We start from the raw sequence: 25,423 nt of genomic DNA on the forward strand, positions 1-25,423 counted from the left end.
GGTAAAATTCCCACTGACTTCAGTGAGAGCAGAGATAACCCAATGGTAAGTGGTTTTGAAAATCCCAACCTAGATATCTTTAAAAAAAATAAAGGCACCCAAATGTAGAGGATGTTCTTGAAATGTTAGTGTCTACATAAGGGCATATTCTATTCTTTTATTGTCAGTGGGAACTCTGCTGTGGATTGAGGGTAGCACATGAGTCTAAATTTGTAGATCGGGCTCACAGATCATAAATGAATATTTAATTTGGCTCTGGCTACAGAATGAATTTGACTCCCCTGCTCTAATCCCTAAAGGGGTTCCCGCCTCTACTGTACGTGTTTTGTAGAAAATTAGAGGACTTTAGTCTCCAGGGCTGTCAATCCCACTCTATTCACAAGGACTAAATTTACTAAAAAGAATTAAAATTTAAAACGTGAAATAAAATGTTAATACTTGCATTTCCTCAGTGTGTGGCATAGGGATTTCCCTGAGCTTTATTGTGCCAGTAACAATACACGTGAGATAGGGTGTAATTAGCTGGGTACATAGTTACATTTAGGGACAGGATTTTCCTGAACCTAGCCTGTTCATTCACATCATCTACTGCTACTGCTACCTCTACTGCTGGGCTGCAGCTGCTTGACCCCTTTCATTCCACAGTGCTCCCAGGTTCCTAAAAGTCATAAGCCTGAGTTTAGATGTTAGCACATTTTCTCTGTGTGTGCTAGTACATGCTTCATAGCAGAGCAAAGTGATTTCAAGATCTCAAGGTTTCTCTTTGGCAGGGGTGAATGACGCAGCCAGCTATCTCATGCAGCTCTCCTCAGTTGGCAAACCATGATTGCCATCCCAGCTACTCCTTCTTTGCCCTCATCCCTGACATTAGCCCTGTGGGGGTGGGTAGCAGAACGTTATGTCAGAAGCTTGGCCATGTTGGCTGCTGGTTCAGCCAAGCATCTGACCCTGAGCTTCGGCCCTACTCCCCTGTGGAGGTCAAAATTACTCAGGGATGTAAGATGGCAAATGGAAAACTCCCTGCATTCACTGGGTGGCGAGCCAATGATATACATAGTGCCTCATTTAGTCCAACTTCAGTCCTCCTACCGGAGCTATCTTTCCGTGGATGAATAATAATAATAATAAATACTTTGCACTTAAGTATCATGCTCCATCTGAGGATCTCAAAGTGCTTTATAAACTTTCATGAAATTTTACCATCCCTGTGAGTTGCATCATATTAAAGCGGGGGAAACTGAGGCACAGAGCGGTTATATGACTTGCCCAAGGTCAAGATTAGAGGTCTTACATATTGATGCTTAGTGGGAGGAAGGACTAATGTGAAAATGAAAGGTTTTTTGTTTAAAGAAAACAGTTTGTAGTTATTTTGGGCCTGGCACACTTTTAAATTTAATTAGAATGGAAGAAAGTAATAAATAGAGATTTTTTAAAATATCTTCAAAATGATGCTAGGCTCTATCCATTTTAAACACTCTTCTGCCTACACTGGAGGAGAAGCAACATGAGAGACGTCTTTAAACTTGAGACCAGGGATGAAATCCTGGCCCCATTGAATTCAGTGGCAAAACTCCCATTGACTTCAGTAGAGTCAGGTTTTCACTCCAGGATTTTTGGGAAACTGAAAGTGCTGTGAAATAGCTTTAAGCAATCCCAGGAGCAGGGAAGAATGAATGGGACAGACCAACCCCACGAAAGTCAGTAGGAAGTGTCACTAAATGTGACCATCCTGACAGAGCCCCCTCCCACCTCCATCTCCTCAGTGTGTGTTGGTATGAGCACAAGTGCCAATTTTGACTCTCTGCAAAAGTAGCTGGGGGCCAGTGATTTAGCGGAGCAACAGCAGTTGAAAAAGAGACTTTATTTGGTATGAGCTTTAATCAATATCTCAGTAAACACCATGACAAATTCTAGTGGAAGTAAATTCTTCATAAGTAAAAAATCTGCTGGAAAAAACACATAGAATCATCCATTTTATAAAGTGCTCTTTCTGAGTTTTCGTTCTATCACTTCTATCCATGTGCCCAGCTTTCAGTCACGTGAGTTTTATTACTTAAAGCTCTTTGAAGGCCATTTTAAAAGAAAATAACTTTAATTTGTTTATAGGTTGTCAGTACTGCTCATAAATATCCATCCGTCCACCCTGAGACCCGCCATTGGACAGCTCTGACATTTGCTGTGTTGCATGGACATATTCCTGTAGTTCAGGTATTACTGTATTTCCCTACCTGCATCTCACTTTTTATTTATCCAGTTGTGTTATAATCTGCATCCATCTCAAGATTGGTACCCCTGCCATACTCATATTGGCTACTTCTTCTTATATAATTTACTGATATTATACAGTGATTTCTGCATCCAAATCTTAACTAATATGAGGTTTAAAAAGGATAATTTTAAAGTAGAGTTGCACCAAAGAAAGTCTTTCAACACCTTGTGCTCCTTCCTGACCATTTGTTTTATGTGTTTGTTTATTCATTCATTATACTTCCTTATCACATGTATTATAATACTTTAATAAATGCAAATATTGTTACTTCTGAAAAAATCCTCTGATCTGCTCTATAGTCAGAGGAATGCTCAATCACATCATCCAGGCAAGAAAAAACATGTGAATATGTTGGCTCTGTGGTATGGCATATCAAGGGTTGAGGTGACTTATTCTTCACAGTAATTGTGTTGACGTGGCACAGTTAATGAATCACCAGACAAGGGAGATCTAGGTTAGGAATGGCCAAAGGCAGGCTAAATGTGTCCCCTCAGGTTCTATAGAGCTGTCCTTGGCCACCCTCATCTTTAATAATAATAATTCAATAGAAATGTACCTCCATGGAGACCGCAGCTTCCAGCATGCGTTGCTACAACTTGTTCTGAAATCCTCTTGTCTCCTCTGAAATCTCATCCATTTTATGAAAATTTCATGTCTCTGTGGGGTTCCAGGCAAGTTGTCAGTGAAGTTCTTGGTTGGGCCAAGTCTGAGTGCCTCCCTCTAGTGCATTACTTCACACCATTGATCTTGTGCCCAGGTCAGGAACGCTGGGTATTAATTGTTTGGCTCTGAAATACTCACTAACACTCCAGGAGTCTGACAGTGCAGCATGAGTGAAAAAAACTAATTGAATAATAGATGTAAAATTCGCATGTCGCCTGTCTTCACTGCATCTGATGTGTGGATAATGAAAAACATTAGACTCCAGTTCCTCACTATTCATAAACACTGAATTCTGCGATGTCACCAACAACTCTAAATGGTGAATTTTCTTTATAGCTGTTGCTGGATGCTGGAGCAAAGGTAGAAGGTTCTTTAGAGCATGGAGAGGAAAATTACTCTGAAACTCCTTTGCAACTGGCAGCAGCTGCTGGTAAGGACTCTCCTCCTGCTGGAATAAACTCTTCAGTTGGAAAATGTGACTTAGTTGCAAAAATATTGGACTTTAAAAAAATAAAAATTTCTTTTGGTGTACAGGAAATTTTGAACTGGTGAGTTTGCTGTTGGAGCGAGGCGCTGACCCCATGATAGGGACAATGTACAGAAATGGAATTTCCATGACTCCACAAGGTGACATGAACTCTTTCAGTCAGGCTGCTGCACATGGACACAGGTAGAGTGGGAATGAGTCTAGCTGCATAGCTCAAGTGATTCTGGTTTGCCTGGGAGGTTGAAGTGGGTGGATTGATGTATGATCTTAAAGTAGAATACCGCTGCACACGTGTGGACTGTGTGACCATCAGATGTGCTGCTTTTTTGGTACAAGAGACAGAGACTGGATTTACGGATTTGTATTAGCGTGTGAGTCTGATCAGTTTGAGGTGCATGTTGCGTTCTTGGTATGTGGAAATGGAAGTGAATGCCTTCTAAAGTGTTGCAGTTTGTTATTTACGAAGTTGCAGTCAATGTTGAAGTGGTGGTGAATGCTGAAGATTTTTCCCTTAATTTATTTACCTATTTCTAAGGTGGTGTGTGTTAACTGTCACTAAACGAAGCTTTTGTAAGTGCTGGGATTTTTGTTTGTGTTAATATTATGTATTTGTCCAGAGACAGTGTATTAGGGGCATGTTATAAATTAGAAATAAATTAAATGGACAACTGATATGTATGCACAGTTATTTGTGTAAAATCCTGGTACTAATTACAGTATTATGGATTAGTATTAGGACCTTCACATTCATACTTTTCTAATTGTAGCCTTCCAGAGGAACGTAGATGCAGGTTAGAGATAGTATCTACATTACATTTGCTTAGAGAAAAGCGCTGACTGTCTAATGATATGCTATGTAGCTGTCAGGGCTGGTTCAGACAATGCTGCCCATCTGCAGCCAAAGAACGGGCCTGGAGGGTGGGGTGAGGAGGTGGGAATTGTTAAAATGCCCATGCAGTGCCTATTGGTGTGAAGTGGGAAACATTTCATGCTGTCAGAGAGCTCTGCAGAGCAGTGTCCCTTGTGGAATTCAAGGCTTTTCCCACTTTATTATGGCACCAGCTGAGGCACATCATAGATTCCCTTAAGTAATTTTACAGGAAAACTCCATCCACTGTTCCTCTACCCACACACACCTCTAGACACCCCTCAGTTGTCCAGGACACACTACTTATTCTTTCCCCCTGCCCTACGTTGCCACCTATCGCTACCCCTGGAACTGAACATGTGCAGCTAGCAGATCATAAGTACATAAGGTAGGTAGGTAGGAGATTGGGGAGAAATTGCACACTGGGCCTTATTCTCCTGTCACAACACCATAAACCAGGAGCAGCTTCACTGAAGTCAGTGGAGTTACACTTGTCTAAACCTGATGGGAATGGAGCCTACCAAGCCTACTGCTGAATTTTGGGCCTTGGAGCTCTGGGCCCAAATAAATGGCTTTGCAGCTGGGGTCCCAGCTTTGCTTGAACCTGTCCTGCCAGGTGTAGTTGAATGACTAGTAGCTCCAGCTTCACTGAAATTGCTTTGACTGTTAATTGAGAGTGATGATGTTTTCAGTGGTCTTAGACAGCTCGCTTTTCAGGTTTCAACTCTATCAATTCTTTGCTACTAACTGCATCCTTTGTGCAAAGCACAGAAGAGTTTTAAAGACAACTCCATTTCCCCATAGTGGCAGATAGATTTGGCCAAGGTTTTCCACACAGGCTTTTAATCATTTAACAGTCACTGCTTGATCATAAGTTTCTGTTTCAAATTTCTGCTGTACATGTGACATTTGTACAGTGCTCCTGCCATTTGTTAGAACAACGGAACCAGTCCTGCAGATGTGATACAGGCAGAACTCCTGAACTGATAGGAGTGTTGCCTGCATAAGAACTGCAGGAACTGAGCAATAGGTGAATTAACATTTCTTAGAATAATTCCTGATTGGCCTTCTGGATAGGTTTCCAAACCTACTCAGTTATAGAAAGTATCCCAGGAAGAAGGAAAACACAGTAGTTAACTCTGATTTTCTCTCTCTCTTGCATTGTGACTGACAGGAATGTGTTTCGTAAACTGCTCGCTCAGCCAGAGAAAGAGAAGAGTGATATTCTGTCCCTGGAGGAAATACTGGCAGAGGGAACTGACTTAGCAGATGCTGCGCCAGCTCCCCTTTGCGCCAGCCGCAACAGCAAGGCCAAACTGAAAGCACTCAAAGAAGCCATGTACCACAGCGCCGAACACGGATATGTGGATGTCACTATTGACATAAGGAGCATAGGTCAGTCTTGATGTTCTCTGCACTTTACCACCCGTGGGAAACAACTGTCCTGTATGTTTTGGTGGGAGCGATGCCTGTCACTCACACAGACCACATTGGAATGTTCCTGAGTTTTTACGAAAGCACTAACTGGGGGACTTTCAAATATGCTTGGGAAAGAAAAATGGGGGAAGTGAGTAAGTCAGTGCAAACTGGGTTTAAAACTGTGACTCTTGGAGGGTCCACCAAGTCGGTTTTGTTTTAATGCTGAGGAGCCAAGGCTGACTCAGATGATCTGCCCTGCATGGCATGGGCATTGCTTTTCTCTTCACAGTCATGAATGCCACATGTCACAAAACATGGCAACTCTCATATATATTTAGGCCAGTTTCTTTCTATTATGTTCCCTCATGAATGGAATCAAAGGGTCAGCCTCACGCTCCAATTTGGCAAACTCAAATCGTGTTTTTCAGATGCACCTCAGACAGTTGGGTGTGAGTCATAGTACATGGCCCACTTGCAGCTGTAGTCAGCTGAAGGTGCTTGACACACCAAGCCATTTCAGATACAGTACTTGGTAGAATGCCAGGCACGCTGTCTCATTTATTAAAACTTACTCAGTTGCTTGGCTTTGTGGGCTCTAACACTTTGTGGGTCCCAAGAAGCACTCTGATGCCTGGCTCAAAAGAAAGGATGATTTACTAGGGCTGGCAGGAAAGGCCCTAAATACCGAAGCCTCACAGTTGCCACTAGCAATAATAGAATAGTTTCTAACTTGGCCCTTATGGGGCATCCAAAAGAGGGTTAGGATTCCTCTGACGTAGCATTTGGAATGCCCCTGTTGGGTTCCAATGCTGATAGCAGAGGACGAGGGAGGATTCCACTGCTGATGGCAGAGGATGCGGGACGGATAAAGCACAACAACCAATATGATTGCAAGCAGAATCGTTTATTCCATCTTGTTCTCCAGCTTATATACCTTTTTATCATCTTTGCATACAATGGTCACACAATTGCTGATTGGCTATTATATAATTTCACACACTTAGCATGGGAACAGCTTACATATTATTGGTAGCTTCTTAGCTTACATAGCTTTCTTGTTTACGACCTTGGATACTTTCTACTATCTAGTGGATGGCGGCCAAGTCCACGGAACTCGCCGCCAGTGAGGCGCCTGAGTGAAAGTGGCCACCTTCCAGCTCCCTGTAGGCAGCCTCACTTGACCCGGTGTCCACCACCAGGCCTGCTGTAACTTTCCACTTAAGTAGGCATCAGGTCAGTGTATGGATAATACACTCCCACATGCCCCCTCTTAGTCTATTATTTCACTAGAGGTAAGGGAGGTCCTCTGGGCCCAGGTTCACTTACACAATACACCTCACGGGGGCCCTTTTCATTGTTCCCACCAGCAGGGTTCTTCACCTCTGCTTGGCTAGGTGTCCAACTAAAACCCCAGCTCTGGGGCAGCTGTGCCAGCTCTTGGCGCACCAGCTCTCACAGCCACCCATTTGCTTCCAAACACCATGGAACCAACCTCCCAACTGTCACAGAACCTTCCCCCTTCTGCTGTTTGTGATCCTCTGGGGAAGACAGGCAGTGAATTTGCTACTCAGCGTGCTAATTGCATAGCTCTGCGGCCTTTCAAACACCCTCTCCAAAAGACTTCTGTTGCCAAGCATGCTCCAGAGCACCATATCTATTATGTTTGGATACTTGGAAGTTACTTGCACTCAGAAAGAAACCAGCAGACAGGAACACAGGGAGATGTAACATACACAGACTGAGTTTATTCTCCTACTAAGACCAGACAGAACTGGCTGAGCTATCCCACAATAGTCTAGCTGTGTTAGCTACGGCAAGCTAGGAGGACACAAAATACACAACAATATCCAAGAACACTGAGTGCTGGAATCCTGTCACTTGAACCCTGGTTTCTGCTCTGAGTCACACCCTATAACAGGTTTGCATAAACTCCATCCACAGAGGGATGGAATGGTTGTGCAACTGGTCTAGCAAAGCACCTCCCACTAAATGAATGTGAAAGGATCTTGTGGGATGAGGGAGGGTTAGACTCAAGGTCCAATCCACTTGCTGGGATGGAGGGGGGTGGTGAACATGCAGCGCCTAGGAGGACCCAAAGTCCAGAGCTGTGGACAGGAGTGAGGAGGAGTATATTTCCTCTTCTGCAAGCGTAGCCCACTGGTGAGTGTATGTTACAGGCCCCACTCTGTGCTGATCCACAGAAGATATGAGTTGTTGCAGCTCCCACTTATGGAGGCTTGACTGTTTAGTTCAAGCTGTAGCATCTTATGCTTTTAATTCCAGAGGTCACCAGTTTAATCCCTGGTGTGTCAGTCAAGGTAATGGCCATCATGCTGTCACATAGGCTGCACCACAACCCATCCCTGGCTGACTATGATTTGGATTAATGTATCTATTTTCTACTACTGCATGTTTTATTATTTAGTGTATAGCAGCAATTCCTTTGATGTTCTTAAAGTTCAGTTCTATTCTGACAAGTAACTGTGTAAAAATGGGACCTTCTTACCCAACTGATACTGTAGCAGTGTAAGTGCGAGTGCATTGCTTGGCGAACTGGTGAGGGGGCTTTAAACATTTTCCTCTCTGGGTCAGTGGTTCAAATCTAGCCAGGGTGGGCAGTGACTAAATGCAATGGGCTACCAAAGAGCCATCTGATAGTAAAATGTGGTCCATATCACAAACCATCATTTGAAGTGAACACTGATTGGCTTAGCAGGGGCTAAATAATAATACTTAGCTCTTACATAGCACTTTTCATTGGTAGGTCTCAAAGTGATTCTCAATCTGTAATAAATTTATCCTTACACCACCTTCTATGAGATGGGGAAGTGCTATTATATTCCCAATTTATAGATGGGGAACTGAGGCACAGAGAGACTAAGTGACTTGCCTGAGGTTACACAGGAAGTCTGTGGCAGAGCAAGGAATTGAACCTGGGACAGGACTACCTTATTATATTTGGAGATGTGTCCCTGCAGATTAGGATTGAGGCATATTGATGTGCACTATTCTGCCTATTTGTGGGATAAATAGGAGGTCAATTTCCAGGGCTTTCAATTTGGCACCGTTCACAAGCCCTAAAGTCACACAATTAAAGAATAAATTAACCACGCCTCATTCTCTGATGGTTTGGGATATACACACACCTTTAGAATTCATCTTTTTGTACAGGGGTTCCATGGACATTACACACATGGCTGGAGTCTTTGCGAACTTCCTTTCAACAGCACCGAAGACCTCTCATCCAGTGCTTGTTAAAGGAATTTAAATCCATTCAGGAGGAAGAGTACACTGAGGAACTCATCACCCAAGGGTTGCCTTTGATGTTTGAGATACTGAAAGCAAGTAAGGTATGAGACATTGTGGATTTTGAAGAAATTAATACAACCTCCTTTGCAATATTACACCAATCTCTTAAAACTCATTTATACTCTGTGAGATTTTCTGTATTTGTTTCCTGATTTTCCAGTGCAGATGGGTAGATTAAAAAAAATGACAGCTATATAAATCTACTGCTAGAACAGTTTAATACTGACACTAACAATGAGATGGAGAGACAACGGAAGCTAAAGCCTAGTGGTAAAATTAAAGTCACAAGGGTCAGTGTAAAATAGCAAGAGATGTTGATAATTGAATCAACCAAGGTTTGCGTATCTATCTAGTTTGCTTTCCAGGGCCATAAGATGAGGTTAAATTCATATTTGCTTTGGATTTCTTGAGCCAGTTTTCAGATCCAAATAGTATCCTCTTACAAGATTTTCTGGCCACCGTGTGAAATCTTCTTTAGGGACTTTATACAACCCCATTAGATCCTATTTAGGTCTGAGAATGCCTATTTCTTTCCCTTTAAAAAACCAACAAAAAAAAACCTTCCACCTAATGTCCAAGCAAAAACAATTTTAAAGAAATTTTCCATGCCAGCAGTTACGCCCTTCCCCCTGAATATCATTCCTTCAGTCTGACCTTCTCTTACGCAGACAACTGAGAGCTTTTAGTGAGGTACATACCGGTATGCAAATAGAATAGACAAAGAAAGTGAGCAGGAGCCAGTGTCCAGGGAAAGTAGAAATATCTTCCCCTGATGAAGGATGGATATTTTCTTTTTTTTAAACTTAATTCAGACAAAATTAGCTTTCCTGCTGCTCCCATTGACTTCAAAACACAACCACATTCTCTCCCCAAAAGCCCCAGTCAAAATTAACGTATTACTGACAAGAGGTAAGTATTTTAGTGGCCAAATTGAGAAGCAGCAGGAGTCTGCTATCAAGAATATTTGCGTGTTATTATTTTAATTATGTACTATAATACACATTGTTAAGGCACCCGTTGCTTGTTTAGCATGAGAATGAATAACATTTCCCACCTACCCCCTAAACACCAGCATGGGCAGCATATAATCTGCAGTCCCTGCAGCAAGAATTTAGTTATTGTTAAAGGCAGAGATTCTGACCTAGTCGCTGAATACCAACAGATTGTGGAACTAGCAGTTAGGAGGAAGCCTAGACAGAGTTGTTTCTTATATGCCACTCCAAAAGTGGCCAGGGCTTGGGCTCAAATATATATTCCTATAGGAGTGAATTCCAGGGGTGAGGGCCTGTTACTGAGATCATCCTGCCCCTAGCTCCTATGAATTTCAACTTGGGAATTAGTTTATTATGGATAGGTATCTGTGGAGCATTTCTGGAGATAATTTTTAGGAAATTATTCTAAATCCTGAGATGTTTGGAGCTCTCAACAGGCCTAATGCATATTTATCCTGCACCTGACAGCCAAGTGCTATTGTGTTTGAAAGCTGAGATTAAACTAATTGAATTGAAACCTTGATGGGGATTATTTAGGACCTGTAATATGGGATGAGGGATATGATAAATTGTAGTTCTCTTGGGTGACTGCAATCAAAGCCAGTTGGTTTCACATGATCATCTTTAAAATCATTTATTTAGACAGTATTATACCCTTCTGACATGTCAGACTAGGCCTTCAGGAGTCTCTCTCTCATAGGAGGCATTGTAGCAAAGCAGAGCTAGCTCATTCTGTTTTGGGTTCACTTTAAAGCCAAACTGATAGAGGGAAACAATTGAAGTAGCAGAAAAAGCCAGTAAGATAGAAATTCCATGCTATCCTACTTGCCTCCACACTGTATACACACGTCATTTCATATTCTTAGCTGTACAGTGAATCATTGCGTGGCACTGTAAAGACTTACAAGTTCTCTGCAAATGGCAAGAATTATTGTCACAGCCTTGTCCGAAAAGCCTCTTGTGACCAGCTCCTGTGCAGAAAGAAGGATAGACTTTGTACAGTATGTGTAAGGCCCTTTGTTTTCAGCTTTTATTTTATTTAACATTTCTTGGGAATTTACCAGTGTTTATTACAAAAATTAAAAAATGAGTAAAAATCTGTGCAAAAACAAACCTTTGGAGTTTTCCGGAGTAAATGTCAGAGTAGACATCACTATCTTCTATTTTTGTTTCTTTGTATACTTTCAGGAAAACCCTTTGGTTCTGAAACGTAGTCAGACACAGTTTTTTGTTTTCAGCCCCTTTTAGCATGAAAAGTAGTTCACTAACTTTTATTTGCTTTGAATGCTGACAACTATCTGCGCTGTCTGTAAAGCTGGTAATGTGTATGTGGTGGGTGTGAGTCTGACAACAGAACGTACACCAGCAAGTCGTTCCGGTAGGGTGTCCAGATAGCAAGTGTGAAAAATCGGGATGGTGGTGAAGAGTTATAGGCGCCTACATAAGACAAAGACCTGAATATTGGGACTGTCCCTATAAAATCAGGACATCCAGTCACCCTACATTCCGGTAATTCTGACCTGGTGCTCCACTCCAAAAGGAGAGATGGCAACTCAGTTTGGTCCAGTTTACTGAGCAACCATCTCTCCTGGAGCAGAGAGCTGGGTCCGTGGAGTTCTGGCATTTCCAAAATTTGGGTGAAAATCAGTAAAAACTGAATTATGGCTTTTGAAAAACCCTGGAAAATTTTGGTACATCTGAAATGAAGGAACTTAAGACTATTGGAAGGAAATGAGAAACCTTTAGAAGCTTTTCAGGAGAAAGATCCAACAAAAAAAGCGAAGTTATCCCTGGTCATTACGTGGGAGAGCTGTGGGGAAAGGTATTGGTTCAAGGAGCTTCCCACCTCACTTACATACTCCATACAAGGGCTGGGGCAGACTCTTCCCTCCATGCACCCCAGGAATGGAAATTCAGACAGAGAGGGGTGGGAAGGAGTGGAGCTATAGTTCAGACCTTCCTCCCTCCCCAGTTTGTAGAACCAGGTAGCTGCAGAAAGGGGAGCATGTCCAAAGGTACACACCCTCCCCTGTGTGCTGGTAGCTCAGGGAGGGATTATGCCTCTTTGGCTAAATACCACGGGCTGGCCCCAAACATTTCCTTAACAAGTGTGTTGGGGAAAAAATAAATGTAAAATAAGCAACTGGGAGACAGAATGTCCCTTAAAATTTCTTGGTCAATATAAAATAGCATGTCCCACATGATGCACATTATGTTGCTCGGTGTACTTTACTTGAGTGACAATTTATATTTAAGAATATCAACGCTTTGTATGTCTATAAATAGTTCCATTCATCCAGTAATCTAAAGCACTTTGTGGGCACTAATGAACAGAGCCTCATAATCCCTGTGAGGTAATTAGCTTTGTTTTATAAATGGAGAAACCGAGGCACAGAGAGACATGCAGCCAAATTTTCACAATGCACCTCCAATTCAAGCCCAAGGTGTCTAAAATTGGGCACCCAGAAGTTGAAGCACACAAGATCAGTGGCCACTTATTAAAAATGTGGCTTAAATGACTTTCCCAGAATCACCCACAAAGCATGGAACAGAACCTTGAATAGAACCTGGTCTGGTTATTCCCATTCTTCTTCTTTAGCCACAAGACCTTCCTTCCCCTCACTCAAATTGAGCTGCTGCATGAAGTTCCCAAGCCACCTAGAGTACATTTACACTGCACACTAAGCCTGGGTCTTTGGGGCTTGGGTTTGTGAACTCTGTGTCTCCAAATCTGTGCTTGAGTGTCCACATTGCATTGTAAATCTGGGTTTACAGTTGCTGGACCCAGGTCTCTCAGCTGTGCTAACATCCATACTGTACTACACAGACCTTCTGACTTGGGTCTGCGGCTTGACTTGCATCCACACTGCAGAATGACAGAACTTGGACCTGAGTCCCGCTGGGGCTCTGACCCACATCCCCAACAGTATCCAGATTTTAGGATCCAGATGCAAAACATTCCTACGTCAAGTTTGCAGCCAGGCCATAAGAATTTGGCTGGCTGGTTGCAGTTGGCATTCTTTGCTCCCCTTTAAATGCTGTAATGCTGCTGTTGTGCACTGAAATAAAAATGTATTTTTGGAAACCCCTATTTTGGAACAAAGAAAGGAAACATAAACTTAGCAAATCAGGCAAGATGGAGGTGGAGGGGTGTGGATAAGCTGAAGTTCCAGGTAATGTTCTCTCTCAAAAAGTGAAATCAGAGAGGAAGAACAGTCAGTAAATTTTTAGGAAATGAGACAATTAGGGGAAGGTTTCCCAGGCACTAATGGAAGTTAGGCACCCAACTTCCATTGACTTTCAATGGGGAGTTGATCTCCTAATTTCCCTTTATAGTTCTAAGCATCTCCCCCTAAGCAACTGGATAATACAGTGATATTTCCATGCTTCTGAGACAAATATAGAATGCACAAATCATTCATGTGTCCAGCCCCCCAGGTAATGCTGGTAGTAAACATGAACCCTTCATCAGGCCAGGAACAAGATGTACTAGAAAAGGCAGTATCATTAAAAAGGACAAAGAGAACTCAGAGAGAACAGCCCCAGTTTAAGACAATTTGTAAGAGAATCATTATGACCAGCGAAGCTTGTGACTGAGCCTATCAGTAATGTAGTGATCTGCCAGAGGATTTGGTCCTTTGGAGGAGGAAAAATGTTGTCATTGCTGGGAAAAATGAGGCTCTTAACTAGGTAAACTCTCAAGCACAGCCCACTGGAGTGGTTTACAGAGGAACAAGACAGAAGTAGGAGAGGCACTTGCTGAAGTTCTCAGCCCCTGAGATAAGCTTTGGAAGCTATATAGAGCAGAAAATGAATTTTGACCCCCCTCAGGACGTTGCAGATCTTGTTTTTCCAGACGCAGAAGAAAGAGAGAAAGATGCAACTGAATTACTGCATGTCAACAGCTGTGCTGTGCTGTTCAAGGCCCAAAGAAAATTCACAAAGCTTCTTGTTGGAATCTCTAGCATCCAATAGAAAATGGTGTTTGCTTCATGCAAAGCTGGCTTTGGATTGTTATTCTGCCCTTTTACAGAATATGTACATTCCTCTAGTCTGTGAAAAAATATCTCCATGAAGACAGCGTCAAATCAAATGAGAGAGACTTTTCTTTGTTTCTTGTTTATAAAAATGAACTCTCTGAAATGTTCCAGCAGTGTTTGACTGTAATATGGCTACTGGTTATGAGTGGAGAAGAAAGCTAGATCCTAGAGCCTAAACTAAAGAACTAAAACCCCCCATCTGACCACCCCCAAACTTTTAAGGATGTTTGGTCTCAGATCTCAAATATGCTGCATACGCTGAACTCAGATTCAAATTAAAATCACCGGAGTTCCATGCAGTACAGCAAGAGATGTTGTCAGCAGTATCAAAGAAAGAACTGGCATCTGCAAGGCGTACTTTGTCCATGGATGTTAATATCATATTGTCTTTAGATGTCTTGGGCTAGTTTTCAGATATGAATATTAAAAAAATTCAAAATATTGGCTCCTGCAACCTTCTCACTGCCCCCAGCACCTAGGCTCTTTCATAGTGTGGGCATGGGGCTGATATATGCCACTCTGTTGGATCCTATCTGAAGCTCAAATTCAGGACAGTGCCTAAGCACATGCTTACATCCCATTGCCTGTGCTTAAGCACTATCATGAACAGAGATGCTTTCCTGAATCATGGCCTGATGCTATAGGATCTCTCCATATGTCCAGTTTCCTGGTGACACATTGATCAGACAAAAACATATGAAACCTTTTGGAAGGGCCTTCACACCTCTACCCAGTAGCATTCTGCAGCTTCCCTGTGGTTCCTACTGGTGATATTTTAGGTCTATCCAGGACATAGTCCATTAGTGGATTATTAACCATGCTTTGTAGTAGAGTTGGCTAAGCAATGCAGATGGTTTTTTGTTTTTTTTTTGTTTTTTTTCCCCCAAAAATGTTTTCTCAAAATTTCAGATTTTCAAAAAATGTCAACAACGTTCTAAGCTGGTCAAAAAAAAAAAAAAAAACCCACAAAAAAAGATTTTCACAAATTTGCAATGAATTTTGTTGAAAATTTGAAAAACATTTGACCCAGCTCTACTCTGCACACAGCAGGTAGCAATCAATTTTTGAACATTAATCAGCTTTATTTTAAGCACATAAATGGATTTCTAGGAATCATAATTAATTCTATCCATCTCTGGATCAGAATCTGGACACTTAAGCCTGAACAGTTACAGCTAGGTGAAAGAAGGTAAGGAGAAGAGGGAGATGTCAAGGACAGTGGGTAAAATAGAAGATTGACAAAGAGAGGTGTGAGTGAGAAAATGTAAAGGAAGAGTAGAAGCTGAGATCAAAGATGAAAGAGTGGAGGAGAAGAGGGAAAACAGGCAACAAACAGAAATGGGAGCTACACAACATTTTCAAAAAATATCTAAGTGATTTAGGATCCTAAGTCCCATTTTCACTAGTGACTCAGGTGACTAGCTTACATCTCACTGAGAGTAAATGGAACTTAGATTCTTATGTGTTTTTAAAACTTTTGCCCAAAAATGGACTAGATTTACTTAGTCCTGGGGCTGGACTTGAATTTTGGAGGTCCCTTCCAGCTCTACATTTCTATAATTCTATAAAAAACATCCATCCCTTCAGAAATAGCAGCACTTATGAGCCTCTGTCTGGCAAGAAGTATTAACTACTGGAAAAACAATTTTCATGTCTCTGGAAGCAACAGGAGCAATAGGAAAAACCTAAAATATCTGATATAAAGTAGGAGAATAATTAGAAGTTGAAACTTAAAAAGAGAAGGAGGGGAGGAGATGGGCATCCTACACAGTGCTGCCAGCTTTCATCTATTTTAAAACAAATTTCTGGAGAAAGTCCCTCGGGGTATTCCAAAGATCTAAGCAATTCAGCAGGTGCAGTTGATATCTTTTCTTCCACTCCTCTCCCCTTCCCATTTCAGCTAAAATGAAGGTCCAGGCACAGCTTCTGGAAATCTTAAAAGTTCTCCAGAAGGCCATGGACAACCCATGATGTCGGGTTGGAGGGTGAGGAAACTGGATATATGTTACACTGAACAAAGTATAACCAAGTGGGAAATTATGGGTTTGGTCTCCCTTAGAAAATTTCCCTTCCAGGCCCTAGCAGTGTGAAAGGCTGAAATTGACTAACTGAAGAACACTGCTTGTGAAGATGAGTTAGCCCCAGTGTCCTAGCAGGAGATCTAGGAGGCATTGTATCTCCCTGACCTCCTAGGGGCCATCCCTTAGAAGGGTGTAGAGTGTGCTTCCCTTTGTTGGGCAGGAAGGAAGGAAGGAAAGGCCCATCTAGGACTGGTTGAAAAATTCCCATTGAAATTATTTTTCAACAGAAAATTGGGTTTTTGACAAAAACAAAATTTTTCACAAAAAATTTCTGCTTTCCACAGAATATTTTGAATTTTTATCAAAAATTCAAACTCTTGAAAACTGAAGTACTTTGGCTGATAACCATAATATTTTGATTTGGAAATGCTGCCACTGCACCTTGTGGAAGTTGTAGTTTGGTTGCTTTATGTCCCCATTCTCCTCTATAGGCTGGGCACCCTGGCTGGAAATACATTTTCCATGATGTACGATGGTCAAGGACTCCCATGATGCACTACCTTCCATCTCCAAGAGGGGAGATCATGGTGCATCATGGGAGTTGTAGTCCAACCAGGGGAGCCCACCCTGTAGAGGAGAATGGGTACATGAGGCATTACAGCAGGAGTTCCAAGTCAAAATATTCACAATTTTCATTTTATTTTTTGTGTTGTAAAAGTATGTACTGCCCAGCTAGAAGAAAAATACAGTGCAACCTGCACGAGGGACCACCTCTAAGTTATCCATGGTTGTCAACAGTGACCGTTTTAAAGAATCTCCAAGATGACTAGTGCAATTTTGTCTGAATTTCAGATAAGTAGATGATGGATCTTTTATTCTGGGCCCTTGGATGAACTCTTAAAACATTTTTCACCATACTCTGGTAATTGCAGTGTTCTGTAGTGTTGCCTGTCATCATTTTCAGTGCTTCTGTGCCTAAACAGTTCAGGGTATCCAGGACCCGAATCTTCCACACATGTGCATCTTGTATTCTCCATGTGAGAAGTGAACATCAGGTACAGAGTGGCATGTTAATAACAGATTATTAACTCAGTATCATTCTGTTTTTGTAGCATGGATTCATATTGATACTAACCTGGATTTGATTTTCCTGCCTTGTATGCGTTCTTACCTGTACTTCACCCAAAGGATAGTTGAGCAGTTTCACAGGTTTTTTTTAAATGCTGTGTATGTGACACCTGCGTTGTCAGAGACTGGATGCATTGTGTTTCTATGATATGTCTGCCCTCTTCTGGTTTATCACCCAGGGTTTAGACTCTGCTCCTGGCTCTGAGATTTCTGTACACAATGCATGGCTGTGATATAAAGAACCTTTTGAAACAGAATCTTGGCAGTTTTCCCAGCATCACCTGTGATTAATTCCATTCTGCCATGGAAGAGCTGCATCTGCTGCTAATAAAACCTATTTTATTATGCAGCTCATTCCTTCTACTGTACCTCCAACCTCTAGGGCTTCTCTATGTTACAGTTGTTGACTAATACTAATTATGTGTATGCTACTTAATCATCTAGGAGCAGCCCTCTAAAGTGACATTTAACCAGTTTTGATGCAGTTGATGAAAGTGAATTCTACTGGAGAGCCTCACTAGGAATACCTGGGGTAGGATAAAAAGATTCACAGAGATGGCAAAGAAAATCCCTTACTAAGGTGGGAGTATTCATTCAGCTATGGGGGTCCCACACAACAGCCTCTCTACCACTTAACTCCATATTGTCCCTCTGTGGTGGTGAGGGGTCTTGGCCAGAGTAATCACTTGGGGCATCTCTGCCTGCCATGGACTGGTCCCTCAATAGACTGGTCCACTGTGCTAATCTCCCACTGCTGGAATGGCCCATTGGGGTCATGGGAAACAGCATAGTGTAGAGCAGCCTTCAGGCTGCTGTATGTTTTGCCAAGGACTGGCCAGGCTTTGAGCAGTTCCAGGATGTGGGAGAGCAAAAGTGGCTTAAAGGCACCTTTGCATACATCCCTATTTCCCTGAGCTACACTATGTCTCTGTTCGAAGAGGATACCAACTAAAAGGCAGAGAGGCCCAGAGGAATTGTTAACTTAGAACGTTACTTTTCTGTTTAGAAGGTAGGTGACTACTATAGGTTAGTGTTTGGGGGCCTGGTGGCAAAGTGAGTCTTTTGGAGGAATTTGAGGGCCTACCACGTTGGGTTTAGCATGAAACAATAGCAGGAGAAGGAAACCAAGGTAATGGGGAGGTTGGCAGAGGTGAGGGTTGGGGGAGGAGGACATGATTAGAAACCTGATCCAAAACACAGTCTGGGGCATCGATGTGCAGGTCTTCAAAGGAAAGGACAAGAAGCATAATTTGTTACAGAGCTAAGTGGAGGGAGTTGAGGATAGGAGTGATATGGTCTAATCAACAGTCTTAGCAGCTGCATTTTGGACAGACTGAAGAGCAATATGGGAGTGGAAGAGGTTGTAGGAGAGGATCAGGGCACAGACAAGTGTCTCAGAAGTCAGAAAGAAAGAGAAGAGTTGAATTTCAACCTAACTGGACATCATAAATAAATAAAAAAGTCCTATTAATGTTCTCTCTGGGGATGTGATCCTATGAGGAGCTGAGTGCCCTCAGTACCTATTGGAAGTAAATGGGACTGGCGGGTGTTCAGTATCTCCAAGGGTGTTCAGCACCTTGCATGATTGGGGCCATAAAATGGGATGGGTTCAGTGAGGGGAACTCTAAGGAGCAAACTGTTCAGAGTAGCCTTTTCTGAGCATTGCCACAGACCTTCAACAAAGGGGGTTTTGAAAAACAATCTGCCCATACAGCCCACTGGCTTGTTCTGTCATCCTTCTTCTGCTCCAGAATAGCAAGCAAAGGGTCTCTGCGCAGGGAGCTTGAAAGGGTTCAGCTTTGCTTAGAAAGAGAAACTCATTCTTCCCCCTAAACAATTCAATGCAACATATTCACGAAATATTGCAAATGGCTTTTGATCTTGTCTGAAGAATGCTTTTAAGGCAGAAAACTGCCTTTGTCCTTACAAAGCAAAGTTTCCTACTGACTGCCTACCAGAAATACCATCTCTATTTACTGAGTGAGCTGTTGTTCCTTCTTGCATTTGTGTAAATTACCCCTCGGCTGGGTAATATCCTCATTATGTCCAGTGCCAAACTGTATTCCCTCTCATACCATATAGAAACACATCCAACTCTCCTCACCTATGACTGAATACTCACGTATGCAAGGAGGTTGGCCTCAGTCCAGTTCTCAGCATCACACATGCTGGCAAAATCTTTCCAACATCAGACTGCAGCAAAAAGACAAATTTTTGTGTGATCCTTCAATTTCAACATCAACCTTCACAAAAGAAGTTCCTGCTTCTCCTTTACTTTCTAATCAAGTTGGTGGGGTGATAGGGATAAGCTGACCTGAAGGGGGTAAAGAAGAATTTTGTCCCATAATATTTCATCATTGTCCAGGTGTTTATCAGGGTGAGTTTAGTAACCATGGCAGGCTCTGGACTATCCAGTAAAGGCCACTGTCTGAAGGAATGTTGGATTTACTGAGTTGTTTCTCTCTTCCAGTATGGCAATTTTAATGGGCCAAGCCCCGTTCTTAGTTGCTTGTGATTGGCTCCCAGTTAGTTCAATGGGAGTCCCACACACACAACCAAGAGCAGAATTTGGCCTTAAGTTCCTCTGTGAAAGCTATTTCTTACTCAGCAACCCAGGATCATAGACTTCCATCTGTGACAAAGGCTCCCTTTTATCTGCCCTCTCTGCTACTTCTTCCTGCCTCATTTATTGTTAAAATCTGCAGGCTTCAGAGATCATATCCAGTATCCACAACCCTCAAAGGCTGGCATGTGTGGAGGAGTCTGAGCTGCCCTGTTATAATGACTTTCCCCTTTTCTCTCCACGTCCTTGGTGAAAACTAATTGTTTAGGAACCGTGAATCTGAACTAGCAGTTACTTACCCTCCTGTCGACTTTTTAGCTTAGCTATTTTTGGCCTTTCAGCCATGTCTGTTGATCTTGTGAACTACTGACTTTGTCATCACTAACCATATGTCTGGACTGTCCCCAAAATGAAAACTACAGATGGTACTACAAATATGAAGTTCCACACTGGGTAAAATAGAATGATTCATTTGGTTTTGCTTTCTCTTATATTCTACTCTACATAGAATTTTATAGTGTGCACATCACTGTAGTATCTGTATGCCTTTCAGCAGTGCATTAAGCAATGTGACTGTGCATCTGCCATGTGTTGTTTGTTCTCTCATCCTCTCTCAGAGGGAGAAACGGGTGCAATGGAGTGTCTTGTTTTGATAGTGTGTAGGTTTATGTATATCTATACACCTGTTACTCTGTGTTTATGTAAGAGAAGGCAAGGTCAAAGAAATGCACCTTGCACTTGGAGCGGAAAGCGGTGAGGTTTGTGGTGGTCCTTAGTTCCTTGGGGAGTTCATTCCATAGTCTTGGACCAACCCTAGAGAAAGCTGTCTCTCTGCACAGGCAAGCTTTACCCTTATTACTGCAAGCTCCATTGTGCCAAAGGAGTGAATCTGTTGACTATGGTCTTTATCCAAGTGCTTTAGACAATCTTTTAGATATCTTGGGCCCAGGACATGGAGAGTTTTGAAGTTAAGGATTGAGACCTCGATTTAATTCAATATTCCATGGAGGCCAGTATAGAGAGCCGAAGACAGGCTTGATGTATTCATGGTGGCCTGTGTTGCTTGAGGAGACGCTCTGCAGCATTCTGAACTAGTTGAAGTTTCCCAAGTGCTGAAGGCTTCATGCCCAGGTGTATTGCAGTGCTGCAGTCCAACCAAGAGGTAGCAAAGGCACGAATAACTGAGGCCAGATCTTCATCCGCCAAGATGGGATGGAGTTTCCAACTGTAAGATCTCTTTCCTATAAATCTGTGTTCCCAGAAAAGATCAGAAACTCCAAAACCAGACACATAAGCACCTGTGTGATTTGTTGTCATATATACATCCCATGTCATTTATTTGGGGAGTTGTATGACTTACTCGTGTGACCTGTATCACCCACAAGGCATTCTTAGTCACACCAGCCTGGGCTGCACAACTCCACGAGTCAGATCTCTTTTACTCAGACCTCTGCCCCTATCCCCTTTTGCCCTCTGCCTTGCTCCACTTTTCTTAATCGGTATACCATGTGTAAATCCATTGCACAGCCAGGTAGTGTAACTTAGGCCCTGTCTACATTACATCTTTTAAGCAAGTTTGTAGTCAGTGACACAACAGCCTCATGATGTGATTTGTGTCTGCATACCACATGGTTAATAAAATTTTAATAACTTGTGGCAGCTGACAATACTTTGCACTGCTCAGTGGCCTAAGCTGGCACATGGCTGTCTTCCTGTAACCAATTTGTCACACCATATTTTGCAGTGTAACCATGCCTGTGTAACCAGGTTGGCCATCCCTCCTCCTTCCCAGTTCTCTGTGTGGTAAGACCTCCCAGAGTGCAATGTTCCACATGCGCTGGTGCCACTGCTGTGCATGTTCTTCAAACACTCTATCTCCTGGTGAGGCACTTGGGGATAGCTGCCCAGATTTCCCCATATAGCACTGATACAAACACCCTTTGACGGCATGGTAGATGTGGATGCTTAATCTTGGTTGACACATGAGTGTGCTGCCAAAAAAAAACCCAAAACCAAACAACCCTGCTCTGTGGACACAGGTCAGCCATGTGTGTAGTAACTGGGTCAGATGTATGTCATGAACCAGTTACAAAACAGTGGTTGTACCAGTAATATAGGAAGGGCATGCAGTCATTTTCCTCTTTAAATCTGGCCTTAAATCTTCCTTTTCTCTTAGGCATGTGATTCACTCTTTTTGTAAAGTACTTTGCTAAGCTCCGTATGAAAAACACTACATATAAGTATGCTTCTAGTGTATAATGTCCTCCTTGTCACCAGTTTCTTTAAGCAAAACAGCAGTGTTTTTCCTCTGTCTGTTGAGCTGTATTCCCAGACTCCCTGCCCAGGTTTTCAGTGAAAAACACATTTGACCCTTTTTGACAATCTGAGTTGCTTGGCTCTGATTACACAAGTACCAATGCAATATACTTCCGAGTGTTTCTCTTAGCATTAAATCTGAAATAATAGGAGACACATTCTGTCCTTGGGTGCTAGTGTGCAATTTCCTTCAAAGTCATGGGGACATGCATGCGCACCTCTGAGGGCACATTTTGACCCTATGTATTTTTCTTATACTAATCAATACATTAGAACAGTTGTTCCAATATCTTTTCCACATCATCTAACATTTTATGTAAGTTAAGGAATAAGTGACTATTTCTATAATTTAGTAAAATGTGCTTAGGAATTAAAGCTTCACTTTCTGTTCTATGCACCAGGCAGATATTTTAAGTATGGAATTTAACAACTCACATTTTTTAATGTTATGTTTATTTTCTATCTATCTGCCTGGCTGTTTCTGCGGCCCTCATCGCTGTAGTATCTGAGCTCCTCAGAGTCTTCAACATGTTCATTCTCACAACATCCCTGTGAGGCAAGGAATTACTGTTATCCCCATTTTACAGGTGGGAACTGAGGCCCAGAGGAATTAAGGGCCACATTCTCTGCTTGTGTTAATTGGCCTAGTAGCCCATTGACTTCAGTGAAGCTGCCCCAGTTTTCACCAGCAGAGATTTGACACTTTCAGAAGCACATAGTTCCATTTTCAAAAGTGATTTAGGCACTTAGAAGCCAAAGTCCCATTGACTTTCAATGAGATTTAGGCTCATAAGGGCCGACAGACCAGCTCTTTAAAGGTATTTAGATGCCTAAAGATGCGTAGTGGGATTTTCCAAGGCACCTAACTCCCATTGAAACTGGCAGGTGTTAGTCAGCTAGGCACTTTTGAAAATCCAAATAAGTGCCTATCTGCATCTTTAAGCACCTGAAAACCTTTGAAAAATAGGACTTAAACTCCTAAGACACGTAGACATTGTTGAAAATTTACCTGTAAATTACTTGCCCAAGATCACACAGGAAACTTGTGGCAGAACTGAATCCAGCTGTGAGACTCAGGTTAGTGGCTGAACCATTAGACAATCCTTCCTCGTTTACAGAAGCTAGAGTAACACCAATATGGTAAATACCAGTGAAAAGGATACAAAATTACAACATTGGCATAACTAGAATTAAATTAAGAGATTATATTGCAAGATATAAAATAGCTATCAGAATACAAAGCAGGGTCTGTTTTCAGGAGCTTTTGCACATTGCAGATATGTTTATTTAGTAACTCTTGTTCTCCTAAAAAAAGAAAATAAACCATTTTTAAAAGCCAGCTTAGTCATTTTACAGTAAAAATGAATTTTAATGAAATTAAATCCATATTTCAGTAGAACTCTGCTTATCTGAAGGGAACAGTTCATATGGAATTTATTTGGGTAAAAAAGGCTTCTGATAGAGTATTTTTTCATTTAAGTGATGCATATTAGGAGGGAGTAACAACAAAAAAGTGGATAATTGGGGGTTGGATAAGAATAATTGTAATAATAATTGTAAATCAAAATTTTTGATAGAGCTTTCGGTAACCACATTTTTTTCCCCTTAGAATTGTGTGTTATTCAGGGAACTCTCAGGAATGATTTGAGTTTGTACTTGTTAATCCACAAGTTTATATTTGTATTTATTTCTTTTGCTTAGAATGAAGTGATAAGTCAACAACTGTCTGTTATTTTCACTCATTGCTATGGACCCTATCCCATTCCAAAGCTTGTTGAAATCAAACGAAAGCAGACTTCTCGTTTAGGTAAGTGTCAGGTGAAGTGCAGACATGATATCCTTGGAATAATGTCCTAGGATTTGGAGAGAGCAAAAGAAAGAAAAGAGGGAAAACGTTAATAAAAAATTAGTTAAATGAAATAAGTATTTGGGTTTCTAAGTATTGCTGCAAGAACTCTGGCATCAGAAATGTGATTTCAGTTTGAATGCTCTGAAGCCACTGCATTCTTCTATATACTATGCAGTTGTTATGATCAGAAAATTTCCATTGAAATCGACAGGCATCTTGGATGCCCAGGATTGAGCCTGTATTTTTGCAAGTTACTCTTCGGAACAATTCATTGACACTAAGGCAACACTGCCAGTGTGGTATAAAAGGGCCTTAGTGTACATGAGAATTAGAGCCTCTTGTGTCTGCTTAGGTACAGACATCAATAGGTGCAAAAAGAGAACAGGACTAGGGATGTTCAAACTTCACCCTCAAGTCTAGAATGAACTGCATACGATGGATGACTGTTATCTTATATGAGATAAAAATGATTTTCTGAGTTTTTTTAATGTACTTTTTATAGATTCCATTAAAATATCTATGTATCTTCCATCTTAGATTATTCAAACCAGCTTCACAGGCTTTTCTCATTTAAAAACATGTCCCCTTAAGCTTTTGTCTTTTCTCATCAAAACAGGAAAATGCATTCTATATATTTCACCAGTTCCCAACTAAGTTTTTTTTTTTCCTTTTGTGATTCCAGATCCCCATTTTCTTAACAATAAAGAGATGTCAGATGTTACATTTCTGGTGGAAGGAAGACCATTTTATGCACATCGAGTATTACTATTTACTGCATCCCCAAGGTAAATGTACAGATGTATATTTTTAAAATAAACACAAATAATTTGTTCTTTTCTATTGTTGAGATTTGTTGGTACTGATGATTCGGGTAATGGGCTTTAGTCTTTGAGTTGGATTAGAGAGCAATTTCTTGACAGCATGGTTTTGCTTGGTTTGTAGTGCATTTAACAAATGAAGGGCTGTAGTGCCCAATCTTGTAATACACACCATGCTTGCAAATCTTTGCACCTGTGCAGAAGTCAGTGGGGCTCCATATGGACACAGGAGTACGCTTGCATGGAGCTCATTGCAGGATCGGAGCCCTAGTCATGAAAGAGTCACACTCTTTTTAAGCTGTTTTCATCTATGTTGAATGGCCAAAGGCTGCATTGCACCTTTCCTGCGTGCATTTTATTTATACAAACAAGTCTCCATCACACAGCCCATTGAGAGAGTTTACATTTTTTTAAAAATGGAATGAAATGTACAGAAACATGCCAGGCTACTTCCAGTGGCAGCATTCATTGTCAATCCCCTACTCCAAAGGCTGGAACTCAGAACACCAGCTCCAGACTAGCTTTAAGCAGGGCTCCCTTCATCTTCCAGTCACAGGCCTAGTCGATATACAGATTCACATCAGTTTAACTAAAGGTGTGTTTTAGCTAGCCCAGTGCAAATTTTGTGTAGATGCTCTTATTTTGGTTTGAGCAGCTTATTTCAGTTTAACATGTGTTTGT

At 41.7% G+C, this 25,423-nt stretch overlaps 1 protein-coding gene across 3 annotated transcripts in view; it reads left to right on the forward strand.

Moving 5' to 3' along the window:
• The window catches only part of ABTB3 (ankyrin repeat and BTB domain containing 3), a 244,069-nt gene that overhangs the window by 204,223 nt on the left and 14,423 nt on the right, over positions 1–25,423 (forward strand). For 2 of the 3 annotated variants that reach the window (XM_067559382.1, XM_067559384.1), the window contains exons 7-14: positions 2,107–2,208; positions 3,269–3,362; positions 3,467–3,602; positions 4,187–4,210; positions 5,462–5,682; positions 8,878–9,056; positions 23,777–23,882; positions 24,607–24,709. In XM_067559382.1, coding sequence (XP_067415483.1) covers positions 2,107–2,208; positions 3,269–3,362; positions 3,467–3,602; positions 4,187–4,210; positions 5,462–5,682; positions 8,878–9,056; positions 23,777–23,882; positions 24,607–24,709 — 965 coding nt within the window. The remainder of the gene's footprint in view (positions 1–2,106; positions 2,209–3,268; positions 3,363–3,466; positions 3,603–4,186; positions 4,211–5,461; positions 5,683–8,877; positions 9,057–23,776; positions 23,883–24,606; positions 24,710–25,423) is intronic. The other variant, XM_067559383.1, reaches the window with a different exon arrangement.

This window comes from Emydura macquarii, unplaced genomic scaffold (genome assembly GCF_026122565.2).
Source record: "Emydura macquarii macquarii isolate MOO-44397 ecotype Brisbane River unplaced genomic scaffold, CSIRO-AGI_Emac_v2 contig_2205, whole genome shotgun sequence".
In the NCBI taxonomy this organism is placed as follows: domain Eukaryota; kingdom Metazoa; phylum Chordata; order Testudines; family Chelidae; genus Emydura; species Emydura macquarii.